Source organism: Mytilus californianus, unplaced genomic scaffold, assembly GCF_021869535.1.
Source record: "Mytilus californianus isolate M0D057914Y unplaced genomic scaffold, xbMytCali1.0.p SCAF_1, whole genome shotgun sequence".
NCBI classification, from domain to species: domain Eukaryota; kingdom Metazoa; phylum Mollusca; class Bivalvia; order Mytilida; family Mytilidae; genus Mytilus; species Mytilus californianus.
Genome location: NW_026262581.1, coordinates 110,719,473 through 110,734,949, shown reverse-complemented (window position 1 = coordinate 110,734,949; position 15,477 = coordinate 110,719,473). Strand labels below are relative to the sequence as shown.

General features: G+C 33.3%; 1 protein-coding gene across 1 annotated transcript; it reads right to left on the bottom strand.

The window, feature by feature from the left end:
* Positions 1-1,587: 1,587 nt before the first annotated feature.
* LOC127730497 (uncharacterized) lies at positions 1,588-3,420 on the bottom strand. Its single transcript, XM_052238932.1, has one exon. The coding sequence runs from the start codon at positions 3,042-3,044 to the stop codon at positions 1,893-1,895; it is 1,152 nt and encodes a 383-aa protein (XP_052094892.1). The 5' UTR covers positions 3,045-3,420; the 3' UTR covers positions 1,588-1,892.
* Positions 3,421-15,477: the final 12,057 nt, after the last annotated feature.

The window sequence follows — 15,477 nt, the reverse complement described above, 5'->3', positions numbered from 1 at the left end:
AATATGTATGTATTTTTGGCATATTGTTTAAGTATCTTATCATATGACTGTTTTTATTTTGTAGATTGTTTTGTTACTGAACACGTGCAGGATTCTGCCATGCAGATTCTTTTGTGTTAATAGGGACTTTATATTTTAGTTTGGACTTTGAGGCAGAGGAGATATTTTGTATTTGAAAATAAAAGTTTGAGCTGGTCACTGCGCCATTCAGTACCCAAACGTTGTGTTTGTGTTTCATTGTATTCAGTAAGAAAAGAACATATAATTGCATGTGCTCAATTATGTTCACATGGTTTCAAAGTAGCTGGAGCATTTTAGCACATACATATTTTATGTTTGGTTAAACAAAGTGAATTAAAACATAACTACATACCCAGATCAATTATATCCTAAATTGAACGATGTTCATGTACAAGTTGCGTCCCTTGGTCGTATTATAGACTATAGCTAATGAAAGTCCAGGTGTCTCCTTGGAGCATTTTATAATAATTTATTTTTCCGATTCATGCAGAAAACATTTTTTTGCTGTTGGTAGACAAGGACATTCATGTGTGTAATCTTACCTATTGGAATGTTTCATTTGACCCTATTATAGTAAGCATTTCAGTAGGTATACATATCAGAAATATGATTATAAATAAACTCATAGATTATTTGTTTGCTTTAGCAACTACTGTATATGTAAGGTCATTTATATCATGGTTGATCATTTTAATGAGGCTATGTTGTTATCAATTTGAGGAGAAACACTTTTTTGTCTAAACACTCCATGCCTTTAGAAGATGCCTCGTATCTCCTCGTGATGGTAATCCATATAAGACAAGATAAAATAGACTTACACATTTATACTGATTGATTGCTTGATAACAGCTCAACGCCTCACCAGCACACGTGAGTTAGGTCTGGCGGATACTACTTTTAAAAAAAATAATTTTATTTCAAATTTCGTCCAAATTTTAAAAGCAATTTATATTGTTCAGCGAATCCTTAACACACAAACAATTAAATCAAAATTAAAGTGTATGCAATGCTTTTTTTTTCCTCTTTCCAATATGCTTTTTAAAAAATTCTTAACCATTATTGAATAAGAACAGTATCTGTTTTATCAACGTAATCTTTGTTCACGGTACATTGTTTTAACTTGTGACATAATGGCTTTGTTCAATATCACAAGTCGTGGTTTCTATCAATTATCTTTTCTTGCACACTGCAAATGTATTATGCAATTTAACTGAAGTACAATTGTTTCAAAATGTAGTTCAAATCAACCAATCATTCAAATAGAATGATTACACAGAATGAGTTTTCATTGAATAAGAAAAAGGCGTAATTGTTTTTGAATCTAGGATGATGTTGATACTGGGAGGGTTGTATCATAAACTTTTTGTAATATCTGTAGCAAAACATTGGGTGCACATGAACATTTTTATCAGTGTATCGTACATCTGTGCAAATGATAGCCAATTATCTATAATTAACTTAATTTTATAGTTTATCAAGGAGATAAGGATCAAATGGTATTAAATTTTTGCAAGGTAATAGTCTAAATTACAGTTTGTGACGTCAACGAGCAAGCACATATAGAACTGTTGTATGATTTTGGTCTTTTTAATTACATAAAAAGGTATGACCGACTATTTGTAAAAATACAATAAAGTAATAAATTAATCTTGTAATATTAATAAATAAGCACTGTATAAATAGTTCATTAATAATAAAACAATGATAAAAACATTACAATTAAATTTTAGAACTTAAATGCCTTTTTAGTTTTGTTATACATTATAAGGATACTAGAAGTACGTGTACATTTAGATCATGATAAATGCAGGTAAATGTGTATTGCATAAATTGTAAAAGTAAGAAATGATATAAATAACAAGTAAAATTAATCATAAGTGTGGAGGTTTCACTGATGACGGTCGCAAACGAGATCGTGTTACCTTTTCTGACATAGGTCTAATTCTAATCTTAGAAACATCTGAAATCTTACTAGAAGCTGGCCTAGAATAGCCATTTGAAAAACTGCTTCCGGACAAACTTCTATACCTGTCTGAATTTTGAACCGTAAAAGGTCTTGCACTTTGAGCTCTTAGTTTGCCTCTTATCAAATTTTCATTCTGATTTTCCATTATTCTAGCACGTGTGCGATTCAGCCACATAACATTTTTACACACTTTCGATCCGTCCTCTTGGACAGTTGGTAAAAATCCATATCGTTGATACAAATCTATTCGTGCTTTATCTAAATCTGTTATTCCAGAAACGTGGTGCCTTACAGCCTCCCAATTCATTTTTACACTCGTTGTTCGGTGTTCTACTGCAGTTTCTTTCACATGGGTTTTCAAGACGCGCCAAGATCTCTTTGCACCACCTACTGACGATACTAATTCTTTTTCCCGGGTTTCTCTAACAATTTCTTCTTGTAATTCATCTTCACTTTCGCTTTCATTTTTCTTACTGTCTGTTTCATCCTGGTCACTGTCTTGTTTTGTAGCCTGAAATAAAGCTAATGCTGTTATAGACGAAACATTAGTCAGTCGGCTGATTTTTTCTTTCAACAATGTATAACCCTTAGATACTCCGTATTCAGTATTTCCCGACATTTCTGTCATAACATCTTTAAAATCACCACTCGATTTAAAATTAGGACGAGGTTTTAATGCAAGTTTATCACTGTCATCATTAATCCGTTTTATAGAATCATCTAAACTTGACCAGTAGTTGTTGGCTTTGTTTCCAAATTTGTTGTCAACATAATCGTCCTCTTCCAGATCTGAGTCAGATATATCCTCATCAGAATAAATTTGAGAACAGACACTTTCACGCCCTCCGTCTTGTAATATCTTTTGCCTCTCTTTATATCCAAGTCTTGACGATGTATCTCGAGGTGACTGAAATTCAGATGAAAGCCTCGAAAGAGAACGACCAATTTGATCCTTCTTACTTCTACTACTGTTAATAGTTCCCGGTCTTGATTGTTTTGAATGAGCCGTTTTTGGACGTTCTTGGACAAAATTATTTAATAACAGAGAATTTTTCATTTTTTCACTCCTGAACCAAGTCCAATTCCTAGTACAAAACTCTGTTTGACCTCTTGGTATACTTTCAATAATTCTCCTCTCCAAAAAAATCGCCTTATCGTATTGATTCCATCAGTAACGCAATCATCATGTCTTATACGAGCACCTTGTTGTAGAAACGATTGCTGTTTGTTTTCGTTCGAATCACTTAAAGTGACAATAGCATTGTTAGTATTGTTATCACACAGAATTGTTCATTATATTGATTCCAAGGAACAATAAATTTCCAGATATAAATACTAATGCAATACAAACATTAGTAGAGTATATATTTTCTGTATCTGATCGTATAAATTTCTTCTTCTGTTTGACGAGAATTTAAGGTTTTATGCTTTTGTCATTAAAGAACAGAAGTCCAACCCTCTGAAAAGTTTAAATGCCAATCATTATCCGTCAATTGAAATATTTTCTACCCATTGTCCTACATCGATTACAGGAGTTTTTGATAAGGTATTACGTTACTTTTCAAAGTATGGTCAATAAAACTTTAACATTTTTTGATTGACATAGCATTGTCAAAATCTTTTAAATGGCAAGATCTATTAGTTTTAACATGTCGAATACCAATTAAAGTAGACTTGTTTGAAGGTTTTCCACACCAAGTCGTGAATAAAATAGAAATATACATGTCAATACGGTATTAAGATACTTATTTAAAACTATGACAATGTTAAATAATTTGCTTTAAAACCCAATAAGTATATTTATTGTATTTGCATACAAAATATACAAAGAAGTGATAATCCTGTTTTTATCCAAAAACTGTTTTAAATGGGTTTTACTGTACTATATCTGTTATTTTCATTCGAACTCGTATTTGTAGAAACAAGATTATCAAAACAAGTGAAGATCAGTGAAGTTCTGTGTGAAAATCACCGAATCGATACTCAGGCTTTTGATCCTTACTTAAGAACTGAACATACAAAGGATGAAACATGTGAGACCTGTCTTCACTGTAGCTCCTTTAAGCATTAATTGAACCAAATGTAAAGTACGTAAGATATTGATATGGATGTTTCACCTGGATTTCAACCATCCGACAGTAACACCTATGCTTAAAAATGGGCGTGAGTTGGTCCTTGCAGAATCTTTATATGATACATTGTCTGTAATTCATTGTTTTAAGCGATAATATAGTTATTATGTCCGCTAACCAACCGAAATAGTTGCTAGTAGTCGTCGACACAAAAAATTATTTCTTGATGAAACTTCAATTGCTCTTAATATAAATCTATATTTTGACTAATGCCTCTAATTTTTTTATCGTTTTTCATACATTATACACCCTTGTTTTACAGTGACAAAAAATGTCCATGAAATGCATGCACTATTTTCCCTTGAAACTGAGCGACCATTAATCTGTCAATCGTTTTAGATTTGACTGATGACAATGATTTTTGTCACGTGAGAAATATAGGCTTTTGAAACTCGATTTTGTTTTAACAGCATTTTTATAGTGCGTACATGATATTTCGAAATTGAAAATGGAACCATATACAAGTGCATATGACAGACAAATATTATTTAGCAATACAAATATAATCATTAATACCGAGAAGCCTAAGAAGAACTCCACGTGTGATTCATGTGTGGGAAAATATACATTAAAACCGTTGGTTTTGCTTTAACACATATTTTTTCTAATATGGTATACGTTGTAAATTTTTCTAAGAAGTAAACATCTATGATACTGACAGATTCTGAATGAGCTGGATAAACATCACATATACACCATTGCACATTACCCAAACAAACACAAATGCGAGAGATAAGCACTTGTATTTTAAAGGGGAAAACTACAAATTTATTCCTTAACAACAAAAAAACAAACAATTTGGAATAACTTTGTCCTGCAAAATTATGTTAATATTTATTTAATGAATAAGAAATAATATACATCTAGGTTTAGTTGTATATAACGAAGTCTTTAGAAAATGTAAACAAATGTTTTTACAAAGTTTTATAACCTTTAGTTTAAATTTTCTGTTTATGTTAATTCTTTCTTTGAGACGAGTAGACCGGATATTTTTCTTTCATAACGAACTTATATTTAATGAAAAATATTTTTTTTTACCAGTGCATTGCAAAATATATCCCTAAACTCGTACAACGGTTGACTTTTCAAAAAGAAATTAATTGAACTAACAAGAAACTTATTGTAGAATGAGCTTTAGATAAAAGATTGAAGGCAAAGCATTTAAATACCTGATTGGAAGGAAAAGCTTAAGCAAGTTAATTATCTTTTCAAACGAAATTTAAATAGCAATAATTTTGACCCTGAAAGATTATTTCAAGTTGTTAACGATCGAAGAGTAAATACGGTTTGTCAATTACGGTCAAAATATATAATACTTTCCTTGGACTTAATGCGAAACGTAAATACCTGAAAAACCTACCAGGTGTATAAAGATAAGAAAACTAAGTCATTTTAAAATAGTAAAAAAAAGGAATCTAAAGCACTACACACGGAAGTAATGTTTTTACAACCAGAGGCCATCAATTTGGTATAACTTGACAAATGACCATGAAAGAAAAAGTCACGACGGTTAAGTATTAAGATCGGATCGAAGAGGCAATTAAGGGGGTAGACCTGGGGTATGGAAGACAACTCTTAGAAATGTTTTGGAAGTCATTTGTGCGTTTTAACCTAGCAGTAATTGAAACAACGATCAAGCATTTATGTTGTTTACATTTGACTTTGAGAATGATGCAAGGAGAGCTAGGACAATTGGACAAGTTAGACGCCACCAAGCATTAAATTAAGGAGCTATATTTTTTAAAGCTTCAATAATCAAAAGGTGAAAAGGTAGAACATTACCTTTCATGTACTGAAGAGTAATTGGAACGACGTAGTGTCTTGACATCATTTAGATAAAATCTTGGAAGTTTTTGGAAAAATTGATTGAATAATGAAGTTATAAGGTTTTAGTGCATTATTGTTTGTTAATAGGCTGTACTTTACTGTATGTCTTTGGTTTTTAAATACAAACGGCAATATTCTAGAAGATATAATCTGAACATCCATCCTTGTAGTCCAAATAATTATGACGTCTTGAAAGGCTATTTTATTTTTTTGCTTTGACGCCTTACAGCGACGTCATAACGCCGAACTCATTTTTATCTCACCGGGCCCGAAGGGCCCCATGTGAGCTTATGCCATCACTTGGCGTCCGTCGTCGTCTGTCGTCGTCTGTCGTCGTCGTCGTCTGTCGTCGTAAACTATTTCAAAAATCTTCTCCTCTGAAACTACTGGGCCAATTGGGTTGCTGCCACCGAATTGGTAGTTTTAACAAAATTTTGCAGTTTTTTGTTATTATTTTGAATATTATTATAGATATATATAAACTGTAAGCAGCAATAATGTTCAGCAAAGTAAGATCTACAAAAAAGTTGATATGACCATAATTGTCAATTGACCCCTTAAGGAGTTATTGCCCTTTAAAGACAATTTTACACAATTTGTTCAAGTTTGCTAACATTTAAAAATCTTCTCCTCTGAAACTACTGGGCCAATTACCTTCAAACTTTAACTAAATGTTTCTTAGGGTATCTTGTTTATAAATTGTATCCAAAGTTTGTATCCATCGACAAACATGGCCGCCATGGCTAAAAATAGAACATAAGGGTCAAATGCAGTTTTTGGCTTATATCTCAAAAACTAAATCTTTTAGAGCAAATGTGACATGGGGTAAAATTGTTTAATTGGTCAAGATCTATCGTCTCTAAAATTTTCAGACGAATCAAACAACCCATTGTTGGGTTGCTGCCACCGAATTGGTAGTTTTAACAAAAATTTTGCAGTTTTTTGTTATTATTTTAATATTATTATAGACATGTATAAACTGTAAGCAGCAATAATGTTCAGCAAAGTAAGATCGATCTACAAAAAAGTTGATATGACCATAATTGTCAATTGACCCCTTAAGGAGTTATTGCCCTTTAAAGACAATTTTACACAATTTGTTCATCAAGTTTGCTAACATTTAAAAATCTTCTCTGAAACTACTGGGCCAATTACCTTCAAACTTTAACTAAATGTTCCTTAGGGTATCTTGTTTATAAATTGTATCCAAAGTTTGTATCCATCGACAAACATGGCCGCCATGGCTAAAATTAGAACATAAGTGTCAAATGCAGTTTTTGGCTTATATCTCAAAAACTAAATCTTTTAGAGCAAATGTGACATGGGGTAAAATTGTTTAATTGGTCAAGATCTATCGGCCCTGAAATTATCAGACGAACCGAACAACCCATTGTTGGGTTGTTGCCACCGAATTGGCAGTTTTAACAAAATTTTGCAGTTTTTTGTTATTATTTTGAATATTATTATAGATATATATAAACTGTAAGCAGCAATAATGTTCAGCAAAGTAAGATCGATCTACAAAAAAGTTGATATGACCAAAATTGTCAATTGACCCCTTAAGGAGTTATTGCCCTCTAAAGACAATTTTACACAATTTGTTCATCAAGTTTGCGAACATTTAAAAATCTTCTCTGAAATACAGGTGAGCAATTCAGGCTCTTGAGAGCCTCTTGTTTCAGTTGGACTTTGAGAGAGAATTTACTGCTTTATTAAAGCGTTTAGCTGATTGCTACTATAGGGAAAATAGTACTATTACATTTTCCAAGCATTAGGTTGGCCTTTTGTGTACCCAAGGTAGGTGAAGGAAGTCAACTTAGGAGCACTGTGATTGGATGTAAGGGTACAATATATATTTTTTTATTGATCTATGAATAACTGCAGTGTGTATATTTACAATATAAATTTTGAAACCCATTGAAATATTTTCTAGAGAATTATTCGAAAAGACTTCCAGAATTTCATAAATTTGGTGTAAAATGACGGTGGGCATGGATAACATAAACAAGCTCCGTTGGAAGTTGGTCATAATACTATTTGGCTTCAATTTTTAAAACAGAATAATAAAGAATTAACTAACACCACACATAACTGTTTTGTCCAGGTTTTTATTATAAAAAGTGGTTAATTTAGAAAATGTTAGTATGGTCGCCTATGTCAGAATAAATAGTACCGTTTTCCCTTTAGGGAAAACGGTACTATTACATTTTCCCAGCATTAGGTTGGCCTTTTGTGTACCCAAGGCAGGTGAAGGAAGTCAACTTAGGAGCACTGTGATTGGATGTAAGGGTACAATATATATTTTTTTAATTATCTATGAATAACTGCAGTGTGTATATTTACAATATAAATTTTGAAACCTATTGAAATATTTTCTAGAGAATTATTCGAAAAGACTTCCAAAATTTCATAAATTTGGTGTAAAATGACGGTGGGCATGGATAACATAAACAAGCTCCGTTGGAAGTGGGTCATGATACTATTTGGCTTCAATTTTTAAAACAGAATAAAAAAGTACTAACACCAAACATAACTGTTTTATATAGGTTTTTGTTATAAAAAGTGGTAAATTTAGAAAATGTTAGTATTGTCGCCTATGGCAGAATAAATAGTACTGTTTTCCCTAAAAACGCTTCATTTTAGGAGTATAAAATAAATTTTGTATCCAAACACGGTAAAATTTGACGGACCTGAATTTCCGGATAATATAAAACTAACAATCCGGAAATTCAGGTCTGTCCAATTTTACCGAGTTTGGTGCAAACATTTATTTTTTATCTCCTAAAGTGAAATCAGCTTAACGTTTTATAAATGCTGTAGAGTATCGTCCGCCTCGGATGGAATTGTAACTTATTTTATCATTCCTTTGGTAAATTATTGGAAATATTTTGCACTAACAAACGCATAAAAGGTAAGCATTTGTATATATGCAAACATTTCTAGCCATCAATGAAAATTTTATGGCTAAATTAGGTCTCAAAGTTGAGAGCAAAATTCCCTCTCAAAATCCAACAAAAAAAATGGCTTCAGCGTTATGACGTCGCTGTAAGGCGTCAAAGCAAAAAAATAAAATAGCCTTTCAAGACGTCATAATTATTTGGACTACCATCCTTGTAGTACAAGCTAATGCTACCAGATAATCTACATTAGCACAAAGATAGTACTTAGATAGTGACAGACTCGCTGTCAAAACATTAAATTATAATTACCGTTTGCTTACTGGTGACGGGGGCATTTTGTAGGCTGGGGAGAGGAACCAACATTATGTATTATAATTTTGATATGTTAATTCGTCCTGAGTTTATCCATACTGAATATTACTGTTTTTCCTCATAAACTTGACTACAATTATTACTGGGACAATACAATTTTCACTTAAGCATACATAAATAATGCAAAGAAAGACTGTATGAGGTTTTGTAAGGGGAAAAATAAACTTTGTCCTATAAGTATCCTCTTTTCTTGTGCCTTTAAGCCAACTTGTTTTAAGATTTTGAAAATTTCAGTCAAATTAAATAAAAGTTTGTGATTTTCAAGTTTTGTAAGTAAAAATTATTTAAGCAATGGTTTACAGGAATTAAACGACAAAGTTTGAAAAAAAATATGTGTTATCTGAGCTGGCCATAATTTTGATCATATCAATAATTTTAAATCATTTATATACATTCAGGCTACAAATATTACCATGACATTTCAGATTTACTTTAGAATATGATTCTACTACGCATTTTAACAGTCATGGGTATTCCTAATGAGAGCATGTGCAAAAACACACAATAATGTACACATACCCTATTCTGGTCATATTTCAATACCTGATGCCATATTTGAAACTAATCGTAAGTGTGTCAGATAGAAAAGTAAAGTGTTTTATGAATTGGAAATCGTCATATAATAATAAAATTATTAATGTATTATTATATTGTAGAAGATCACATACATTCTAAATATTTTGCACCTTCTATTTCATTTAATGTGACCACTTTTATTTTTATTTGGTTTCTTGTTGCCAAATATAGGTTAGTACATGTATGTGTGCTTAGTTCAAGCACAAGAGGTTGAAAACGATGTTGTGCAAGGTATTCCCCAGCCTTTTATTACACATTGATGAAAAATTCCATGCATTGTTTCAGTTCAAAGTATCATCAAACAGCAATTGACTGCCTGTCAGATCTAACAGGAAGTGACTGCCTGTCAGATCTAACAGGAAGTGAATGCCTGTCAGTTCTAACAGGAAGTGACTGCCTGTCAGATCTAAACAGTGGTCACATTGTACATCTCAACATCATGAAGTTCCACACTAAATATCACACAATGCCTAAATACATAAGGTGGGTTATATGCAACTAAAAATTCTATGCTCAGTGGGTATAATACAAATTCAAAGTATCGTCACACAGGAGATAACTGCCGTGCAAATATGAAAATCGCTTACACGGTACAACTCAACAACACTGAGTTCCAGACCAACTATTAACAGTCATTAAAACATAAAATGAGAAATTGGTAACGAAAAATTGGTTTTCTAAAAACTCAATAGTATCGTCAAACAGAAAGTGACTGCCTGGCAGATCTGAAAACGCTTTCGTGGTACAACTCAACGCCATAAACTCCCAGACCAAACATCAAACCATTCCATAAAACAAAACTTAAGAAGTACTTGACGAAAAATTCAATGAACAGTAGATACTATAAAAATTCTAAGTATCGTAGCACAGACATTGTCGGCCTGGCAGATCTAATCAAAGTACTATAGTACTGAACATCGGATGACCGCAAATTCTGGTGGATAGTCACAGGTACTTGTCTCAGAAAAAATAAAATATCTCCATACCTGAAAGTTAGGTTAAGGTACATAGATTTATTTTTTTCCTGTGTGGAGGATGAGTAAATGGCAGAGAATTCAACCTCACCGTAATAATTATTATATTATAGTGATATAATCATGGGACAATCATTTGTTATCAGTATAATCTGGTTTGTTGTTATATATTATATTAATATTTGTACAGATTGAGCAGATCATCTTAATGACTCTACCGGCAAATTTTCATCCATTTAAACCATCATTCTATTTTACTATTCTAATGATAGTGCAGTGCAAGTGCATGATGGACACTCTTCTGTAATAATTCGTTTTTCTAATAGGTTTGATCTGAGTAGGCATTCATATTTCTCCCGCTAATAAATATGTATTGATGAAATTAATATATAACAAGCGATAAGAGATATTCATCCACAAACACAATTTTTCGGTACGTGTGCATAGATATTAATGATTTTTTTTACTTATATATATATATATATCAAGTGTAAATTGAAAACAACGTATATATATATAGAAGTCTATAAAAAGGACCAACCAGCAAATTTACTAAGTACCGGATCGTCTAGAATAGACGATACTGTGCAGATAAGGAAAAAATAATATAAGTCTAGAGATTTGCACAACGGTACTAATATAAGATGGTATTATACGAAGATGTTGTTATTAAATCGTGTTGACAAATATTTCGGCTTAACAAATAGCCTTCCTCAGTGTCAATAATTTTAACAATACTGATATGTATAAAAATAGCTCAGTAATACAGGTAAGTTTTGGTCTATTGATTTAATCCAAAATCCTGAACATCATAATATAAAACAAAACTCAATACTCAAATATACGTGACTGTGTATATTTACATCCCCAAAAGAGTGAAAAATAAAACTTAGTATTTTTTATTGATGCCGTTTGGATGATGTACATTTAGTTCCTTTATCCAAAAGCTTTCCCGAACCTGTCGCTGGTCATCACTCCAGTGAATGTTCTGTTCAATCACTAGGATCTTCATGCGGTTAAAGTCATCAAGTTTGTGACCAGACTGTCTGAAAAGCTGAGAAACTGGGAGAAGTGGCTTCTTAGAAATATCACTCTAATGGCCATTGAGGCGTTTGTGGAAAGGCTGCTTTGACTTACCAACATATTGGAGGCCACAAACCGAACATTCTAGAATGTAAATAACATTCATACTTTTGCAGTTAACATTGCAAAATATCCTATAGTTATTTTCGGTTGCCTTACTGTGAAAAGTTGATGAGTGATGCATCTGTAGGCAGCATTTGCAGCGTATTTCATCACACGAACGACATTCTCCAGAAGTACTTCGATTATTAGACACTTCAGCCCGCACCAGCAGGTTCCGCAGACTATTGGGTTGCCTAAAAGCTATCATAGGAGGCTCGGGAAAATCTTGGATAGTTTGGAATTCTTTTCAACTGTTTTCCAATGCTCACGAATGACACCGAAGCTGTTTTGAGAGATGGGTGGTAAGTCAGAACACATGGAGTCCTTTTATTTTTCTTTTTATATTAGTATTCTAACAGTTTACTCCTTGGAATAGTTTCCGCTTTCTGAAAACCTGAGTTTCTGAGCAAGACGCTTTAAACGTAGGTCACTAGAGACTGATTCGCCCTCCAACATTGTGGTCAATCTTTCCAAACACCAGTTAACGGAAGCTGAAACATCTCTTCTCTCGAGAGGCTTAAATTTCTGTCCTCTACCTGCCCCTGTCAATGAAACTAAATTGTCGGAAGACCTTAACAATTTTGCCAGAAGTCTACGCATTAAGGAATATTTCGCGTCGAAGGAGAAAAACAACAGAAGCTCGTATAGCGACTCAGAAATTTCAGAAGACGAGAACAACTACAAATTTATAAAAAAGAGTACTTGGATCCCTAAACCGAGCAATAATGCCACCTTGGAATCATTTATTGACAATTTTAAGTCGGACATTATTAGAAATACTAGAAATAACAATAAACCTTTTGACAATCTTACCAATGAAGAACGAACTGCACTGAAAAACTTACGATCTAACGACAATATCGTCATTAAACCTGCAGACAAAGGCAGAGCAGTGGTTGTAATGGATAAATCTGCCTATATTCAAGAGGTAAACGACAACTTGGCGATGCAAGGTTCTACCAAAAACTAGACTCTGATCCTACAACATCTTTTAGCAGAGAAATAACTGATACTTTGGTAGAAATGCACAACGATGGTTTCATCGATGAAAAGACTCTTGAATATTTGAAACCAGAAAATCCAAAACCGGGCAGATTTTATCTTTTACCTAAAATTCATAAGGCCAATAACCCAGGAAGACCTATAGTTTCAGCGAACGGTCATCCGACGGAAAAAATATCGGAATTCGTTGACTTCCATCTTCGTCAACATGTTGAAGACTTACCATCTCACATCAAAGATACTACCGATTATCTTAGAAAATTGCAGGCCTTAAATCCACTCCCCTCCGACACGACACTTGTCTCTATGGACGTCAACTCCCTCTACACGAATATTCCACATGCAGATGGCATTGATGCATGTAAAGAAGTTTGGAATTCCCGACCAGTGAAATATCCACCTACTGAATGACTGGTCAAAATGCTCACGCTGGTACTAAAAAACAACAACTTCACTTTTGATGGAGATCATTATCTGCTATGCCAACATATTTATGGGCAAATTAGAAAAACAACTCCTTGAATCTTCCATCGAAAAACCGCTTTCCTGGTTTAGATTTATAGATGATGTGGATATGAAATGGAATAAAAGTGACGAGGATTTAGATACATTCATCACTCATGCCAACAACATACATCCAAGTATCAAATTTACTCATGAGAAATCTAAATCCAAAATCACCTTCCTCGATACCTCCAGCTCGCTCACAGAAGGCTTCATATCCACTGATCTATATTCTAAGCCTACTGACACTCACCAATATCTGTCCCCTAAAAGTTGCCATCCTGCTCATTGTACTAAAAGCATCCCGTACAGTCAGGCACTCAGAGTCAAGCGAATATGTTCCAACACAGAAACAACTAAAAAACAACTACGTCAACTCGAAACCCGCATGAAGAGAAGGGGCTACAAACACAGAACTATCCAAAAAGGTTTTCAGAAAGCGGAAACTATTCCAAGGAGTAAACTGTTAGAATACAAATATAAAAAGAAAAATAAAAGGACACCATATGTTCTGACTTACCACCCATCTCTCAAAAACAGCTTCGGTGTCATTCGTGAGTATTGGAAAACAGTTGAAAAGAATTCCAAACTATCCAAGATTTTTCCCGAGCCTCCCATGATAGCTTTTAGGCAACCCAATAGTCTGCGGAACCTGCTGGTGCGGGCTGAAGTATCTGATAATAGAAGTACTTCTGGAGAATGTCGTTCGTGTGATGAAATACGCTGCAAATGCTGCCTACAGATGCATCACTAATCCACTTTTCACAGTAAGGCAACCGAAAATAACTATAGGATATTTTGCAATGTTAACTGCAAAAGTATGAATGTTATTTACATTCTAGAATGTTCGGTTTGTGGCCTCCAATATGTTGGTGAGTCAAAGCAGCCTTTCCACAAACGCCTCAATGGCCATTAGAGTGATATTTCTAAGAAGCCACTTCTCTCAGTTTCTCAGCTTTTCAGACAGTCTGGTCACAAACTTGATGACTTTAACCGCATGAAGATCCTAGTGATTGAACAGAACATTCACTGGAGTGATGACCAGCGACAGGTTCGGGAAAGCTTTTGGATAAAGGAACTAAATGTACATCATCCAAACGGCATCAATAAAAATACTATGTTTTATTTTTCACTCATTTTGGGATGTAAATATACACAGTCACGTATATTTGAGTATTGAGTTTTGTTTTATATTATGATGTTCAGGATTTTGGATTAAATCAATAGACCAAAACTTACCTGTATTACTGAGATATTTTTATACATATGATCAGTATTGTTAAAATTATTAACACTGAGGAAGGCTATTTGTTAAGCCGAAATATTTGTCAACACGATTTAATAACAACATCTTCGTATAATACCATCTTATATTAGTATCGTTGTGCAAATCTCTAGACTTATATATATATATATATATATATATTTCTCACGACAAAACATTTTCATATTATTTATTCATGTTCTTAAAAAATATTTTCATGAGTATTCATTGAAGAAATGAATTTATAACAAGCGATAAGGAATGTTATTTTGCACTCGATAATATCCGCGTATTTATACGAAATACGTTCGGTTATCAGTCAAAAACGCAAGTCACGTGGGTAGAAATGTCTGCGGCAACATAACACCGGAATGCCCTCAAAGCCATCCGCTGTAAAAATCGCTTACATTCTACAACTCAAAATTATAAAGTTCTAGACCATATATCAAATATTAATACAGAAGGTGAGGAAAATTTGACTAAATATTCCAGACTCAGTTGATATTATAAATATTCAAAGTATCGTCAAACAAGAAGTGACTGCCCAGCAAATCTGAAAATAATTCCTTATACAGAAGCTGAGTATGTAACGAAAGTTATCGAGAGACCAATGCATGGATTGACAGGTGATTGTAGTATACACCCCACTTCGTGAGTGATATTTCACTATATACGAAAGGAGGTACAATTGACCTCATTGTTTTGATCAGATTAAATTCCTTTTCCAAAACATGAATTTATTCATATTCAAAAC